This window comes from Fopius arisanus, unplaced genomic scaffold (genome assembly GCF_000806365.1).
Source record: "Fopius arisanus strain USDA-PBARC FA_bdor unplaced genomic scaffold, ASM80636v1 scaffold00025, whole genome shotgun sequence".
In the NCBI taxonomy this organism is placed as follows: domain Eukaryota; kingdom Metazoa; phylum Arthropoda; class Insecta; order Hymenoptera; family Braconidae; genus Fopius; species Fopius arisanus.
Window position 1 is genome coordinate 1,170,277 of NW_011887764.1, and position 18,599 is coordinate 1,188,875.

Consider the following 18,599-nt stretch of genomic DNA (forward strand, 5'->3'; position numbering starts at 1 on the left):
AATGCATCTGTTGCTAGAATTTGGAAGAATTTCTAACGGTAGGATCCGGTGATTGTCTGACGTCAGCTGAAATCCCTGTGTAGGTCGTTAGATATTCAGCCTGAATATTTGCACTTTTGGTTGGTTTGAAGCAGTTTTTTTTGAGGGGTCAGTGACACAGAGTGACCGAGTCGTGAGGATCTCATTCAGATCCATGCGTCCTGGGCACCGTTAGGGAATTTTAATCTCATGGACGATGTCGTTGGAAAAATTGGTATTTCAGGCTCTTTAAATCGGACGCACCGAGAAAAATTAATCATTTTTAAGTTTTAATAGATAGATCACAAGGCCTCACCGAATATTATCGGTATTGAAACACTATTCAAGGCGGGACTGAATTTTCAATGAATTGATCACTAAGTAATAAATTACGTAATTACATGTGCTGTGACAAGAATTTGAAGTCGTAGAGATTGATGATTGATTTGATGGGGTAACTGAAATTTGAAGGTTCCCAAGTGCGATTTAGGGTTGAAGTTCATGAAGTGTCAGCGTTCGTGTGAAATTCTCGGGAATTCCTCATTTTTCGTTATCAGAAAGACAATAATTCCCCTAGTGCCTTGAATTTTATGGTCCTCCGTCAGCTTTTATTGAGCAATTAAACTGAATTTTATGAGTTCTATCGATTTTGACGTAAAATTTTGAATTTCCAATTGCAGAACTTCTTGACATTTCTCTCATTTGATGGTACGGTATAAAATTGTTGATGAAGGGAATTTTTGTCCTCAGAGATGTAGACTGGGATTTTAACAGGAGGGAAAAATTGTCAGACTCCACGGATCCTTGAAACCAACCCACAAATTTTCATCCGCTCCAATTTCATTCCGAGGTACTCGACGGCAATGCGAGATATTTCTCTCGATGTTCGTAGAAATGCATATTTTCATAGACGAACTGAAATTTTATAAAAATTCTTTGAAGTTTCGAGAGCACTCGGAAAAATAGCGTGATGCATATCGCTTGGGCGTTTCCAAAGGCTGTTATTCTCCGAATATTCCATGAATATTTTCGCTCTTTCGCACGTGGGGCAATGCCCCGGAATTTTCTTTAAATTTTTGCATGAAGCTCCACTGAGAGTGAACGTCGATACATAAAAAATTCACCAAGTAGTTTTTTCGAAAAAAAATCGCCGTTGCAGAAGTATTTATCCACGCCACTCCTTCAGAATTTGAATAGCAGACTTTAAATAATCCATGTCTCTTCATTTTATTCAATAATTCAATCTCACAGTGATTCAAAACTATTTACAACAAAATTATTTATTTACGTTAAATAAATTTTAATGAAATAAATAAATTTGTTTACTAGTGTGAAATAAAATTTCTCATTAAATTCATAAACTTTCTCTATTGGGAATATTGTGTACACTAAAAAAATTTCTAGCTTTCGCTGTTAATGAAAAGTCATTTCATTTCAACGAAAGATTTTTTTAGCATAATGTTCCTTCGAACTGGGTAAAACCTTTATTGAAAATTAATTTATTGAAAGTCTTTAATAAGTTGTTTATTTGACAAAATATTATCAGGACTGTTGTCATGTGATTTTTTCACTCATGCAATTAGCTAAATATACTATTTCCTGGGTTGGAACAATGCATCGAGTGTAAAGTAATTGTCGGCCTTGGTATCCCCCGTGATATTCGCAATTACATACGCAGACAAAATAAGAATTCCCTGTCATATTTATTAGCTGATTCCTTGTATGATTAATGTGCTTATCCTGACGCCCCAGTCAGCATGACGTTGTTTACTTTTTCTTTATTTTATTTTTTCTCCAACGGACACTTTTATCCTCCACCTCATTTGACTTGTGCCCGTATCATGTTGAGAGATAATATCTCCCTTCTCATGTCACATGTGCCGTCAAAAAATGCAGCGGAGGAGGACAAGATGAGCGTCAGGGACGGGAAAAATGCCGCCTCAAGGACCCAAACAATTTGTCGGCCATTGAGAGAAATCATCTGGACTTGTCCCAGTTACTCTCCCTCGTGCTTTCCTCCTCCCATTGACGAAATTGCACACTGATTGATAGAAAATTCTCTCCTGCAACTATATTACTCCCAGAAAAAAAGACAAGTCAAGTGAAGTGGGGTGAGTCGGACATGATTTTTCGCAAATATCAATTGATCTCAATAAGCGATTCCAGAATTAAATTCCAAAAAAAAAAAATTTTTCTCTATTCATCTCACAGCTTTATTACGCTTCGGATAAATTCCCGATGAACCTATTCTCGTAAATTGATTATCGTTCATCAGATCTTCCATTAACGATTTCCGTGGAAATCCGTAAAATCTGAGAGCAACATGAAACTCAGCAACAGGTGGAGGTCTAGATAGCTCATCTCGTTGAAATCGCATACAGGGAACAATAAAACTTTCACATAATAAGGAATGGCTTTAAAAATAGCCCGCCAGGAAGTGTCGTAAACAATTGGGAGGGAATGTTCGGGTATACGCGGAAAATTTCGCCAATCTATCGCCATACGTTGCCTGTAAACTCCGGGTTTATTGACCGCTGGGTCATTATACTTTACCGAAACTCTGGATTCATTACCTCATTCATGGGAATGTATAATAGTTTAAAAGCGTCCGGTTGAACAGATTCTGATGCACTAAGTCATGTAAAAGGATCGGCGTTGATGCATCCAATTGGCACCTGGCCACTTGACGGAACCCCGATGTATATTCTTGAAAGTGGGTTTACACCAAGACATCACTTGCCTGAAGATATCATCAGGCTCAATTGGATTATCTGTATCGAGGTCTCATTCTTTGATGGATCAATTCCTCGAACCTCATAGCTCCGAACTTTCATTATGGAACAATTCCTTTTTTTTTATTAATGGAAAATTAATAAAAATTCAAGGCGCAATTGTTTTCCTTTTGTTAATTCATTAAGTGCATTTAAAAATACAGATTATATTTAATATTTTCTGTATTTTGTTTATATAAATTCAACACTTTAAGATATTTTACATCATATGGATATACATGTGGGTAATTTTAAAAAATGACTTGAAAAATGACTTTTGAATTGCGCGTCGCGGAAAATTGGAAAATCAAATCGGATTCGAGGCGAAAAATCACGCTATATTAGATGCAGAAAACAATCTCTAATTTAGCAATATCTAATATTAATCTGTGACTTGCAATATCTTGAAGGATGACATTTCGGGTCAACCAGGTCCCAGTGATGATTTTTCACTCAATAATCGTTATGTCATTATACCATCGAGTTTGTAGCGTCCTCTTTCTTGTTTTAATTTCTCGAGTGACGTTCGCTCATCCATCGAGATTTACGATCACGGTGAACTCGTTAATTGATTTAATCATACACGTCTCAATCGATGGAAATATGTACTCAACCGAGGCCTCGGGCAAACGCGGTAACTGCTGTATTTCATGTTCTGTCAGTATACTTCGGGTTAAATGGTTTCTGTGATTAGATTTTCTCCACGCAATCAGCTATTTTACAGAAAAAAAAACAAATACTTTGGAGTGTATATTTCAAATGATATGCGAAAATAGAACATATATCAATTATTATTTGTGGAATATAGTGATATTAAATTTTATATGCTTTGCCATTACAAACCTCAAGTAATTGAAAATCCTTTGATTTTTTTAAATTTTTCAATACAAAGATCGGAATCTTAAATATTTACTTTGACTATTGTTAATTAATTGAAAATTAATTAATGCATATTATGGATTTCATGGATTGGGACTATGATTATAAAAATTAATCTTATATTTCACGGTATTTTATGGTGTTCTGTGAGAGAACATTTTTTGGATTCGAATTCTGAGAAGTCCGACAAATGCTTGGGCATTTCGTTTTTCAGTCTAAACATCTGTAAAATAATGGGACCTTTGTGGGTCCATTGCCTAAGTCTCTAGGATCTTTGTTTCATCCGTTACTCCAGTCTAAAATCTCGAAGTGAGAGGATCTGTCTCTCTCGTAATAATTTCAAATAAAGAAAGGGTTCAGCTCAACTAAAATGAGGCCCATTCAACATATTTTTCAGTAAAGTTTCGAAACTCTAATTTAAAATAAATGAAAATTTCCGTACGTGCACCGGGAAGTGCAGCGAAATTATTTTCAATAGTGGAAAGTATTATTTTCAATAAAAATTACAGCAGTTTTTGATAAAGATTAGACCTCTAGACGACTCAACGTGGGACGAAATGACATTCAGTAATTTTTTAGATTAATTTTTTTCGGGAAAAATTAGACGTGGGAGTCTACTTTTTGCGATAAAACTCATCTTCGACCTACTTTTCATCTTCTGGACATCTAATTTATACCGAAATATTCCTCTCATTTGATTTCAGAACTAAGAAATTTTAAAAAGCCGTCTCGTAATATTCAACAGAAAATTCAGATAAAACCGAAAGAGCGCTCCAAAAAAAATCCCGTAAAGTTTTCCTTGAGAACATTTCGTTCCAGAATTAGGGAATCGATCCGTAATTTCTATTGAATATATCTGTCCGTAAAACGAACAAAAAAATGGTGTTCTCCCAGAACCTCTTGGAAAATGAAACCGGTCCTGGACCAGACGGTTTGTGCTCCCCTTGATCTCGAAAAAATTCGCAAGTTTACGACTGTGAGACCTGCATTTTAATTTCGCGATGACATAATGGTGAATCACTTGTTGCGAAAGGCAGGCGGATAAGCTTTGATCGTTGACTCCTCATGATGCCCAAAAAGGCGAGTCGTGAATATGAAATTTGTGGCCCATTTTATTTTATTGTCTCAGTTATCGTTTCTGAGCAGGTGATGACATTGCTTATCGCTGGATTAGTAGAGTTTATTATCGTCCGACGGTTTTTGTAGAGTTTGAAATACTATTATTAGATGTTATTGTTCATTTCGTTGACAGTTCCCAGAAAAAAATTATCCCTCTTCTTTGAAATTGACAGAAGTAATAATTAATTTGAGAAAATTAGAACGTCACTATCATCACCTCTTATCCAAATCTCTCTTATCCAAAAAATTCTGACTGAAAAATCATAATCTTAATAATCATATATACCGATATATATACCGATACTGACACCGATAATGATAACAATCTACATATATTAATCCCAATGATGGGGATGCCTCGCGTTTCATGGAATGATCCAGCGGAAATGTCAAGTTCGAGTAATGTTGATGAACAATTCTTTACGCATGAATTTTTTACAAGTCGTAATGGCTCTTCTAATCTTTCACGTATGTCGGAAAAAACTTGCCGTATAACTTCCTGGTGTCCGATAACTCGAATCATCTGAAAATACAATTCCAACGTCCCACTCGAGGAACAAGATAGATACTCCAGCACGTGTGCAATCAATGGAGCTTCGGTAGTGGAAGTTACTGTGAAGTTACTGTGAAGTTACTGTGTCCGAGTGCATCGACCGTATTAATAAGTCGAGAAAAACGTGTTCGCAGTGATGATATCGATCTCCGTTTGCCATGGATCTCTCGGTTCATAATCGCAATTCACTAGGTCAAGGGTCATGTTCACAGAGCATTCACTAAGAATTCCATTTTCCATAATTCCAGAGCGAAATGTGTGTGGAGATAAATTTTGAACAACATTTAGCTTGACGTGGCAAAATTGGGCAAGAAATTACATAACATCGAGTAAAAATTGCGCGCAAAATTGTAAATTGTTGTTTGCTTCAATGCCCGGTAAACATTCCTGAATCGCCCCTACCCTACACGGTTACAAAAACCTCAGAGTAAATTACTACGAATTTTTTCTGAGCATTCTCAAATTTTTGCTTGAATTGAAAACGTTCAATGAAATTGAATAAATCATTAACTTGTATAAATCACCCTTATTAACCCAGTTTACATAAACAAATGCAAAAATTTTCATATAAATCTATATATATATAAGGAATTGTCACCCAAAATATATTTTTTAATCTATATAGATTCATATGTATGTAATTGCACATTGAAAAAATAGGGAATGTTTGAGGGATTGCCCTGTACTTTCAGTCGGATGATTCTCCAAATGGCCACAGAATAATTGCAATCCCTCACCAATGGATTCAGCAATGTGGGCGGTTACACTGTGGCGATCGGCCATATAATTCAATTTACCTCGGCGTGTCCACTGTACTGGGGGCTGGAGAACATGTACCGAAAGTCCATTCAACCTTTTAGGATGACGATCCGATTAAATTCCCCGGGAATCCAATTATTTACGCTGAAAATAATCGGTTTTGTGATTTTTGCGGATAATGGGACAGCAAAAAGCGGATGTTCATGCGTTTACAGTCGTATTTCGTGGAATATCCTTTCCTCAGAGTTGATTAGGGGTGCAGGTGTGTTCTTTCACCGTGTAAAATGGATGGGGTGAGATTCGTTTTCTTTGGGTGCTTTGGGTAACATTGCGATCCCTATCGATTCACCGAGTGTCATGAATCACGCAAGGCTACGGCTCGTGCTCCGATTTTTCCGAATTTAGCGCACATGGAAATTGTAAAGGCTTCACTGGCCTCCGACCTACAGAGCAATAAATTATTCTCAGGAAAAGTCCCTCCATTCTATTCTCATCTTCTTTTTTCCTCTATTTTCATTTTAATTTTGAGGGGTTGACAATAAATTTTAGGACTGAAAACATTTTTTTTTTTTAATTCCAATTGTTTATTCGCAGTGATTAAACATTTTGGAAGTGTAAATAAAACTTTTGAAGGCATTTGATATCTGCGGATTTTTACGCAAATGTAGATGTTTCCAGGGTCTTCCTTCCGGAAAAATTCAACTCCCTAGTGAATAAAATATCGTGAGGGTTTTTTTGTATTCAACAAGTGTAGTGCACATGTCGCGTTATCAGAAATTCCTTTCAAACAGCATTCCATCCCAGCCCACTAAAATTGACAATCCGGATAGTCGCGATCTGTTGTAGAAAACCGCTGAATTACGTGGAATAAATTTAACCGGAAAAATACAGGTGAACGGTTCAGGTTGAATGTTGAGCAGTTGATTTATGCAATAATTATTTACTCCACTTGGTCGTTGATTGGGGGTTATTATTCCACTTATATCAGATCGACTAATATGCGAACAAACTGTTCAATGAGCAGTTGAGGTCAGAAATTAATTCCTGGAATGTCCTTATCTTTCTCGACTCCAAATCTTTCGCATTTTCCTAGGAATATTAGCATTGATGACTTATTAAAGAATAACTCCGACACTAAGCACAAAAACGTAATTCTTCCGTTCACCTCTTTTCTAGAACAAAATGAGAGCTACAAAAAAGGTTCTAATAAAAATTTTGGTATGTCCCCAAATTTAGAGGCATTTCGCGAAAATTTATCAATTTGGTAAATAGAATTCTTCTTGCCTCTTCACGACTGGATTAAATTAACAGTTTGATAAATTTTAATTAATTAATTTCAATCAGTAGTTTGAGTTAATTGTCAATCTTTTAGGTAATCTTTCTTTCCTCGGTGGCCAAAAATCGCGGTTTAGCCCATTGTGTCTATTCCTGGGAATTGAATGGCTGAGTCATCGGTTAGCTATCGAAAAAAAATCCGCGGTACGTCTAAACGCGGGCGAGTGTTATTTCTGGGAGACCTGAGGGTAATCACTGGGATTTCAATGCGAAAATATTCCGATAAAAAGACGGCTTTACTACTCCGGTGGCTGTGGACTCGCTGATCAATTTCTCTGATATAATGTACGTTTTTTTATGGTCTGTAGTGAACGACCACCCATGGCATTCTCTATTCTCGGCTCGATTCTCTGCTGCATGCTGCTTGAAAATCCCGATTTTAAGGAGATAGAGGAAAATGTTGATGTGGGATGCATTTTAGTACTCATAGTCCTTGTAGTGCCAGAAATTTACTGTTCTCAAAGTCAATGGAAAATTAAAAATTCCGGTAACTAAGCGCAAAAAAATGCACGAATAAAAAAATACAGAAAAAGTACGTGACGAGTCAGTAATCGTGGGGTTAAAAATGATTTCAATCATTTTTATCTAAAATCATGGTAAAAGATATGGTAATTAAATTTTATCTCTGGCGTATGGGCAAGATCCTTGCCTGGTATGATATAGGGCAAGAGTTTAAATCTCGTTTGGATGAAAAAAAAGAGGTACAGTAAATTTTACGGAACTGATTCGTAAATTTTCCTACCAGTGTAGTATTTTTTCCGATTTTCCCGTTTGCCCCACGTTTACGTTTCAAACAGTAATTTTCATGCAAGCTCTCACGTTCACATTTTTTCATTTTTTTTTCTCCGTGAAAATGGATTTTTATTACTAAAAATGTATTTTTGTTTCGTGTTTTGAAAATTTTTTATTCGATGAAGAGAATCACGAGACAATTACTCAATTTATGGAATAAACTATGGAATAACGATTTTTACGAATAACAATTAATACTTTATGAAACATGAACTTCACAATGGAAAATTCGTGGGATATGATATTTATGTCGAATAGGATTTTAATATTGAAAAAGGATGTACTTAAAATATTGATTCAAGTTCGATGAACTGAACGAATGAGAAGCTCGATGGAAAATCGAATCACACCTAAACTCATTGAAATTTATCCTCTAGAAATTTGGAATGTTATCGTCATAGATCTAGATAACCAGTATATACACTGCTGAGAGTATGGGTGTATGTCGGTACTTCGACGTTGAACAAATACACTAAAATATGTGCATCGTTGCAGTCCGTGGAAATTGCGCAATGACGGAAATACACATCTGGTAAACTGTAAAATATCTGCGACGAAGAAGGCGCGGTCTGTTCTGGTCTATATGCAAGGAAACAAACACGCAGTTTTGCAAAAAATTCGTGCAAAAATAAAGCGTTTCCCGCTCCTTTCCTAGGAACTTGAGGATTGCCACCCAGAGAAAAAAAAATCACAAAATTATCATGAAAATATCGTAAAAAATACATATCTACAGTCTATCCACTAAATCCTCATTTAAATTTTCCTCTGAAACAAGTTGGTCTAGCACTAATAATTTCAATTGGCAGAAATAATTTTCTCTCCCAATGCAGGTCTTATAAAAACTATGAAATGTGTCAATACAAAAAGAATCTAAACCTAGAGAGAATAAATCCCAGGAAACTCACACTGAAGGAATAAAAATGAGCTGATGATTTTCCGTTGACGAATTTTTTCGAAATTCAAAATGTGCAATTCTTCGCTATTTTAATGTGCGTGCAGCTTAAAAATCCATAAATTCAAAGCAATTAACAATCGCATTGTCACACAAATCATATTTCATATTCAACGCATACTCCGCAAGAGCTCTGTGTTAATTACTGCAATTGCAAAACTCGTTAAACATGCTAAATCATATTAATTGCCTGTACAGGTGTTGGACGTTTAAAATGAATAGATTTCCGCGACTCATTCGATCAATCACCTGGTCTCCGCAGTATGCTAACGCATTTTGATGTTTAACACGTGTAGAATTAATTTAATTAATCATCGCTGAGTGCATAATCGCTCGTTGTAGTAAGTCGTTTCCGAGAAGTTATCGATCATCACCGTCACCCGTATAATTGGGTTCATTAAGTACCCGATATCCGACAATTCCCGAAAAGGGTCGCGACATTGACCAACATCGGACTCTAATTGGGAGTAATTAAATGTTGGCGATCGACCCTCAAATTCATGGCAGCCTGCCGAGACTTTTGTCGCGAAGGAAAAATTATTCAGCTCTTTCCATTTATTTTGCTCATCCATTACACCTTCACTCCTAATTCTGTCATTATTCTTCTGGTAATTTTTACTGATTTATTTTTCATCCGGGTACACGATTACCAACCATCAGGATAAACTTTACATCAAATTTTTAATCGCGCACTTGCTTTGGTGTTACCTATTGCACGCCTTTTAGTTCAGCATCGACCCCTCATATGTAGTCCGAGAAAATAATCACGGTAATCTAAAATCCTCCGGGGATGATCATCCGGGTGGTCTGCACATGATTCATTACCCGAGTTCACATAACTCTGCATTGCTCGTGCTTCATGTTCAATCCCAGCCTATTCTCATCAGACTAAGACAAACAAAATGGCCCATAACGGCACGCACTCTCCAGCTCAATGAAAAAACCACGGAAAAACTAAACGAGCGCGTTTTATTAGTAAATATTTACGTTGAAGCATTCTTTAGAACAATTCTCGTATACTCGTGCGCTGTTAGAAAATTGTTATTTTAATTACCAGTAGATTACCTTAAAAAGTTAACATGAAATTTATTTTCTAATTAGTTCTCACGAATCAATTTTGAATGATTCAATCAAAAAATTCAAAATATTATTTGAAAAACGCGGTGAACCCAATTTTTAATGCCGGCCCAGAAAATATTTTCTAGTCAGTACTAGAATAAAATGCTCGATAAAATGAGATTATGGCATCTTTGAAACGTGTGGCAAATGATAACAAACTGAAACTCACTTACACCTACATTCGAAAGACGAGGATAAACCAGGGGACCTAAATTGAATAGAAAAAAAATCACGAACTGTTAGACGAAACATCAACGTCAAATCTTTATGACAATAAACAGGCGCCAGCGGGTTGTATCAGGCCATATCGGCTTCAAACGACGCGAATGGATCGTTAACCCATAAAGAAATCGACCTCGCACTGCCTTCAGATCCTGAAAATAATTTGCTAATTTACGGACTTCCGGGGGATAAAATAACAGGTTGGTATATTTGATGATTATAGGGCGCTGATACTTTGACGAGTAAATTGGCCTGTTGATTTTTCACTGGGGTGCAATCAGACGATGGACGACGACAAATAAGCAGTAAAAAGTTATAATGATCAGAAGTTGGCTCGAAATCGGGAGTATCTGAAAGTTTCACCAACCCGACGGCTTGTATCTCCGATTAATGATGTTGGAATTGTGCTAATGTTAACTAGTAGCTCGAAACAGGAATGGTCTCTACCCTAATGGAATTGATTAAAATATCAGATGTCGCTCGATAACCAATTGTCAATGGGCTAATTGATTTACGGACTACGGGTACTCCGAATACTACTGTGAATTTTCATCTGATCACAGGCTAATGTAGGGACAGCAATTAGAAACATTCTCTCTAATAAATTCTCGCATTTTTATCCTAAAATGATAATAATACTGATAATAACAATAATAAAAAAACAATACTATCATTATTATTGTTATGAAAATTGTTTACATTTAAAAAAAATGTTTTTTGTATTGACATTTCAAAGATTTTTTTGAAAATAATGGAGTGCGCGCTTAGATAATTATATATAATCATATAAATAATTATTAAAGTTTATTCAATTAATTCCAGAAAATCATTAAAATGTCATCTCAAGTTTATTCATATTGATTTTTCGATACAAAAAACTTTTAATATTGTTATCAATTTTCTCAGTTCGACAGATATTTCTGGGGCAGAACCGTTTGCGGTTTTTTTTATCGTTGATGCTTTAACGATTTTTTTTTAGTGCTGCGGGCTTTGATGCTGGGAATGAGAGAGGATTATTTGAGGTTTTCACGTGGAAATCCCTTTGACAACTTCAACTAGTGAATCATCATATTGCTCTGATTTCCAACGCCAGTGGGAAAATTCGTATAGTACTGACTACTTTCGTGAGTTATTTTTCCATCGAAACCCGCTTTGAGGATTTGTAATTATAAATCTGAGACCTCTCAAACCTCATTTCGCATCAAACAGGCAAACAATTTGTAATTAAGTTCTCGTTGAAACCCTCTGAAGGCTTTTATTTCTCGGTTTTTAAGGGCCGTAGCACCTGGGATTTTGTTCTTGTGGTAAATCTGTGCTTACGCGTGGAATGTCACTCCTTCTCTCGTAAGAATTCTGATTGCATTCCCAAGTTCATAGGCAATTACCTAGACTCACTAGTTTGGAATTAGATTGTTCTCTGTTGACTGGTACCTCTTACGTGACATGACGGTTATAGGAATGACACATTTATGGCGCTGGGTATAAATAATCTCGTTCGTATTTTCTATGGTAATGTATGGGAAGTATTTTCTTTAAGACAATCCAGCAATTTCCATGACCGTGGCACAATCAATAGCTTATTTCATTTCTACTTCATTCCACCTGGCTTCGTGCTAGATTTAACGATTCATTGAGATACGCTTTGAAGGAAAAATCATTCGTTACTCATTCTGAGGCTCGATATTTTTTTACTGGAGTTATAGCTCAAGTTGGAAAATTACTATGCAAACGAGTGACGTCACGTTCGAGTTGCTGTTGATGTTGCTTCATAACTCGAGGCAAGAGTGACAGTGACGGAAAATTTTTACTACACATTTGAGTAATTGTTTTTAATCCTCTTTAATAATTCAGTAGTTAAAAGGTTAAGAGTAACGACGATTTAACTAATAGATATGATTCCGAGGAATATCTTCCAATCCAAGACCGACGAGGAAAATTCTTCAATGCGAAAGGCAATAACTATATTTTCTTTACACTATTTCATTGGATTAAATGAATTTCTTCGGTGGTGTGGGCGAGGATGATCCTTGGAAAGCACAATTCGCTGGTAAAATCTCGTTTTCTCATGGAAAAATGGTGGAGATCCTTGAGCGAGGGTGTGTCGTCTGGCGTGCGTGGGTTCATTGAGTCCCTTCGCCTCAATTTCTCTCGCCATTTTTTCCTCAACTCCTGTTCCCCGGGATACCCCGTTGTTTCTTCATGGAAAAAGTACCAGAGCGTGGGCGGTAAGGCTCACCAACCCGAACAAGTCCGATAAATCCCCAACTTTTTCTCACACCGTAGGTGAAAAGTGCAGTTCAAGTTCACTGTTAAAACTTGGATACGATAAATAACCGTTTTAATCCTCTCAAATTAATTTTCATTGTGACATAGAATGGGTGGGGGGAACTGATGGTGGTCCATAAACACTAGTTTTGCGGATGAAAAATAATGAAAAGTAATGAATGCATTGCGGCGTATGAAGAGCAATCATAATTGCGTCATGTCGGCGCCACTGACAGTTCACATATTCAGTCATTCGTCACTCAGTACACGTTCCCATTCTGAATGTACATAAAACTCGAGTACACGAGGAGAAAAAAACTACTTTTGATCAAGAAGGTTTACTTCATGCAAGACAATATTTTCCATTCATTTTTGAAAACTACAAAATTTCCTGGTGAATTATTTCCGGGGGATTAGGACAGGAATTATTTCCTGTCGAAAGAATTTTTAATATCCAACGATTAATTTACTTCAATCAAACGAATCATTTTATGTCAATAATAGAAAATGAAGTCTCTCATTCTGATTATCATTTATTATGTCAGATTGTTTTAAAATTAATTCAATCATTTCGTTATGCAAATCAATGACTTATTAATGACAAATCAATATTTGTTTGACATTTAAAAATACATTTTTAATTTTAAATTTGAATTTTGATTTGATTCTTTTTTTTGGAGAAAGTAAAAAATTTTATGTCAAACCTGCAAAATGACAAGATAACGTTTTCGTTGTGAAGATTATTTTTTTCTCTGGTTCGTGTAAATTCAGTGGGAACACCACCGAGAAATTTTCCTGGCTTCTTCAAACTTTTATGCTTATCTCACCGAGCGTAAGTTTATCCAGTGAAACGGCACATGCGGGACATTTGTACGAACAGTAAACACTGGAGATATTTCTTACAATTTTGTGGGTGATGCAGGAGCCTATCTTGACATGCCAACGCGTTCCATGAAAATACGAGTCGTAAATAATTTATTGCAAATTATGGAAAGCCATAGGAACGCTCATGCCGTTTTCAAATGTCAAATGAATCGTCCATGATTGACGCTAACTGTCGCAAATATAGAGGTGAAAAAATGTCTCCCCGGTGTGTTTGAAGATTCTGATTGTTCCTAACTGCAGAGAGGGGAAAATTTTACGTTGCGTGAATAATGGGACGTGTCCGACACAATAGCCTCAGGGAAGCGCGCACCATTGAGCGCTACTTTTTTATTTTCTGGTAGCCAGGATGCGTTAATTACTTTTGTCGCCAAGTGCCCAGCACCTAGGCCCGACGCATCGGACCAAGTGCGAATGAGTTCGTTAGAGGATGACGGAAAAACTGGATGAAACTGACGGGACTTCGAAAAGCAGCAACCGAAGACTGCTGGCACTTGTGGATTGAATTTCACAGATGCACTAACGCCCAAGCGAAGATAATTTTGAAAAATTTCTTATAGACGATTTAAAAATTACATTTTTAAACTTCTTGAATCATATTGCGCTGATACAATATAAAAAATGAGTAACTGGTTCGATTACAATGCGCCCATCCGGAAGGAAAACAGTTTTTAATAAAGCGAGGGCTGTAATCACATTCGGAAAGAAATTCAAAATTTTATGAGACTTGCAATCGTGGAAGGATTATTTTTACTAAATATATTACTATTATATCATTACAAACTATATTTGAAACGTTTGACGCGTGAAATGTCGTCATCAAATTGCAATTCTTGTTTCTGATCGGCTTGACACAAGAAAAAACAAATTAGTATTAATCTTTTTTTTCGGTTCAGGTGGAATCTGTGGATTTGGCCCTGAAGGTGTTGGACGGTTCCCAGATGCGGGGTAAAACGATCTCGATCCAGCGCGCGAAGTTCCAAATGAAGGGCCAATATGATCCAACATTGAAGCCCAAGCGCAAGAAAAAGGATAAGGACAGGCAAAAGAAGATCCAGGAAAAGTGAGTAGAATGTCACGCATAGAAAATATCTTCAAAATATATTTATGGGAAAGAAAAATAATTTTTTTTCAAAATCGAATTGTTGTAACAACCAGCCGTTTATTTAATTTATACTCACCGCGTTAGCAACAGTGAGATATTCGAACGTGTCAGAGACACAGAAATAGCACAAAATCCATACATCTCCACTGGTCTGATCTGATTTTTGTGGTAGGAAAGTGATATTTCTTCAAAATCTAATTTCTTCATCAAACACTTGTTGATTCCCTCTATTTTTCCATCGCGGATGATATTAAAACAATGATAGAACATGGAAAAGTGGAAATAAATATAAAAATCTTCGTTTTTCGAATGAGTAAAAAAATTCCTGGTTTCATGGAATGATAAAATCGTAGATGAGCGTTGAAATATAGGACTGAGAAGGAATCATTAGAGCTGTGCTGATTACTACGGAATTTCTCCCCCATCGATCACCCCATCCAAATAAATAGCTCTCGCATGGGCAATGGTCAGCAAGCCAACATCATCAATTTCCACCCGGAAGGCAAATCTCGCGACGTGCCGTCTCCTGTTTGAGGAACAGTACTCCCCAGTATCGGAATCGAAAATGCAACGAGGTTATACCGTTTTCTCCGCAAACTGGACTCAGTGCCCGCAGCGATTGATGAATAATAAGAGGAAATCATGAAGGGGAAAAAGATTTTACGCGAGAATTTCTCTGTACTAGATTCATCCCAGATTCTTGATTATGCCAGACGGAGTGACACGAATAATTGCCAATTACTTTTTAGCAATAACTGCATTCCCAGTGATTTCTTGGAACAGATAAAAAATTTCTTAGGATTCGAATGGTAAACGGATTGCAGTCGCTTGATCCGAGAAATTACACTTGCTTGATTCTAGATAATAATTAGAAGTTTCTGCAGGCTGGGAAATATTTTTAAGTGCTAATAATTATGCGGATTATTATTGGTACTTATATTTATTTTCGATAATGGAGAACATTCTAGTTTCTTGACGCGTACACTTCAGTGTTTTTCGTGAATCAAGAAGCTTTTCTCTTTTCCGGGATACGCATTGCAGATAATTAAGAGGTGCCCTGGACATTTCGTTTGGAAAAATTGTGCAACTAAGTGCGGCGTACCAGCGCAATAATCCCACGGTAAATTGTGATTAATGGCACCTACAGTGTGCACTCCGAAATTTCACCTTCATGCGACCTGCAAGCTTTCTCAATTCCTGTTCCCAATTCAAAATGATGACGAAGTGCTGTTGGTAATCGTATATTGATACACATGTGCAAATAATCAGTATTGATCATCCGCCAATTGAAATATTCTCTCGGATATTAATAGTTGAGCAATTTTTCACAAATATTTACGGGGCATTTCTTCAAAATTTTCCGAAGAAGACGGTTAATTTAATTGAAGGAAAAATGTTCGCAGAATTTTAAGTCTATATCTGAAAATTCAGGGAAATCGCAAATTAAATGATGGATATTCCCATTTTTTAAAATTCGCAATCAATTTTCCGGTGATAATTAAACTGGTATATACAATTTCCACGGATTTTCGCGTAAAATTATAAAAAATTTAATTCCGTTAATAAAAAAAATATATGTATAAAATTTTATGAACGAAAAATGAGAAACTAAAAAATTACTAAATTTTTATTAAAATCCGGAACGTTCGGCGGAACATATTTAAAATTTAATGGTAAATATTGCCCGCTGCGAATGTTAATAAAAATTTTGTACCCAGTTTTTTAGTTTAATAATCGATAACCCCCATAAATAATTTTAACTGCGAGATTGATTGCGAGATTTACGAGGATTTGTTCATCGATGTTACCTTTCATTTGCGGTTTATTCCCGGCTTTAATCTTCCCAAGCGCTCCCCCCGAAAGATTACTTTTAACCCCAGGCATAACGGAACATGACAAACAAGTGAAGATAAGTAATTAGACGGGTGCAGTCGCCTGGGCAAATAAATTGGGAGGCGTGTGCATACCACGCGAGCCTCGTTTGCATGCACTTTCCTTCTGGTCGGGCACGAACGGATGCACCAGTGTTTCTGACCGCGGATCCGCGTTATTCTATGTGAAACTTGCGGAGAAGGTATAGCCTTCTCATTTCAACAACGACGAGATGAGAAGAGGCAGGAAAAAAGTCGGAAGATGATGGCTTACAGATCCTTCACCATAATCGGTATGCTCAGCTGCTTTGGTCAGCACCGCCAAGCAGTCTGGACAAGAGCTATCCCCTTGATCATTCCCGGATTCCTCATCCTCACCCGCAGAATTTACATTCCCGCCTCTTCAAAAATTAAGTATTATAAATAAAGTATTATAAATAAATTATTTCCAAATTACATGCACCGAAATTTGGGGTATGGTCTTCAGGAAAAAAATAGTGTTTATTTCGAGGGGTTGTTGTATATTATTGCATTAATGAATGTTGATTTCACGTGATTTCAAAGTTGGTTCTTGGTATATTTGATTTGACACAATGATTTCACCAATGAATAGTCCCCGGTTTTTTTTTCTTAAAATTCAACATTTTTCTTCTGAAATTTTCCAACGAATGTGGTAATTACTCTCGTAGTTACCCCTTAAATTACCCCAAATATCAGGCATGATCATGACTTTGGGTGGGTATGAAGTCGATTTCCGGATCGTGAGGTTTTTTTTCGTTAAAAGAAGAATGTGGGAATCCGGATATTGCGCCGTTTTGATTGGCCCCATGTGCATAATCATCGATTCACATCCGAACGCGTTCCAATTTCCTGTCTTATCCATATTCATTACCCGACTATCCGAAATTCAACTGCTTCCTCGAAAAAAAATGCGTTGAGTGACGTTCAATTATCGATTTTAAATGCCAAAATGATGGCAATTGGGTTTTCTCATCTCTCATTGTAGCAGGAAAATTGTTCACGTAAACAATCGATCAAGGAGACAGGGTTGATACTTCACTGCAGCCATTTCATTCCTAATGACTCATTGATAGATCAGAACCGTTGTTAAACATTATTGCTAACGTACTGAACTTGATCGATGAGTTGCACCGAAATTACAAGCCGTTGAATTTTCGTCGGACTTACCCCACCATGGAAAACATGACTCGCTCAATTTTCATGTGAATTAAATTGAAAATTCAACACCTGTTTAATTCCCAACAATAACATAACAGCTGCTCCTCTGTTTCCCCTTTGGAAATGACGGAATGTTTCCCAATTATTGAATATAAATTAATCATACACAATAGAAGCATTAATTAAACCCAGTACTATTATTTTTTTATCTCAAACACATAAATTTATTTACATAACAAATATGCCTTTCTATGAGTTTATATTAAGTAATTTTTTTATTAATGAACATCTATTTATTTGAATCACATGAATCTTTTTTCTGGGCGCATATTATTATTACAATGAATATCTTATTGAAATTTTAATTAATGGAACTGAACTGCATTAATTTTTAAAATTACTAGGGTATATGGCGCGCTGTGCGCACAAGCTCACACGCATGGGGTGTTATCCTTTTTCTTAAAAGGGATAGTGAATCGGTAAAAATCCACTTTTTATGTAATTTCGATGAAATTGATTCCTGCAAATTATGCGGACAATTAGGAAAGCCCCAGTTTCCGTTTATATCCGTTTACCTAAGCACTCGGGATACTCGACGATGTAATGATTGATTATGAAATTACTCGTGATTACATCGATATCCATTACGAGCGTTTACGACCAATCCCCTGCGTATCAATCACCATTCATGATCCGTGATAGAGACTGTTGAGTCAACATTATAAACTGACGTCTCGATTGCCTCTAAATGGTCTTGTTTGATCATGCAAGGGTCATT

The 18,599-nt window shown here is 36.5% G+C and overlaps 1 protein-coding gene across 1 annotated transcript in view; it reads left to right on the forward strand.

Moving 5' to 3' along the window:
* Positions 1-18,599, forward strand: part of barc (RRM1_TatSF1_like and RRM2_TatSF1_like domain-containing protein barc) — a 32,967-nt gene that overhangs the window by 12,084 nt on the left and 2,284 nt on the right. The window contains exon 3 of the mRNA XM_011301972.1: positions 14,563-14,729. Within this exon, the coding sequence (XP_011300274.1) occupies positions 14,563-14,729 (167 nt within the window). The remainder of the gene's footprint in view (positions 1-14,562; positions 14,730-18,599) is intronic.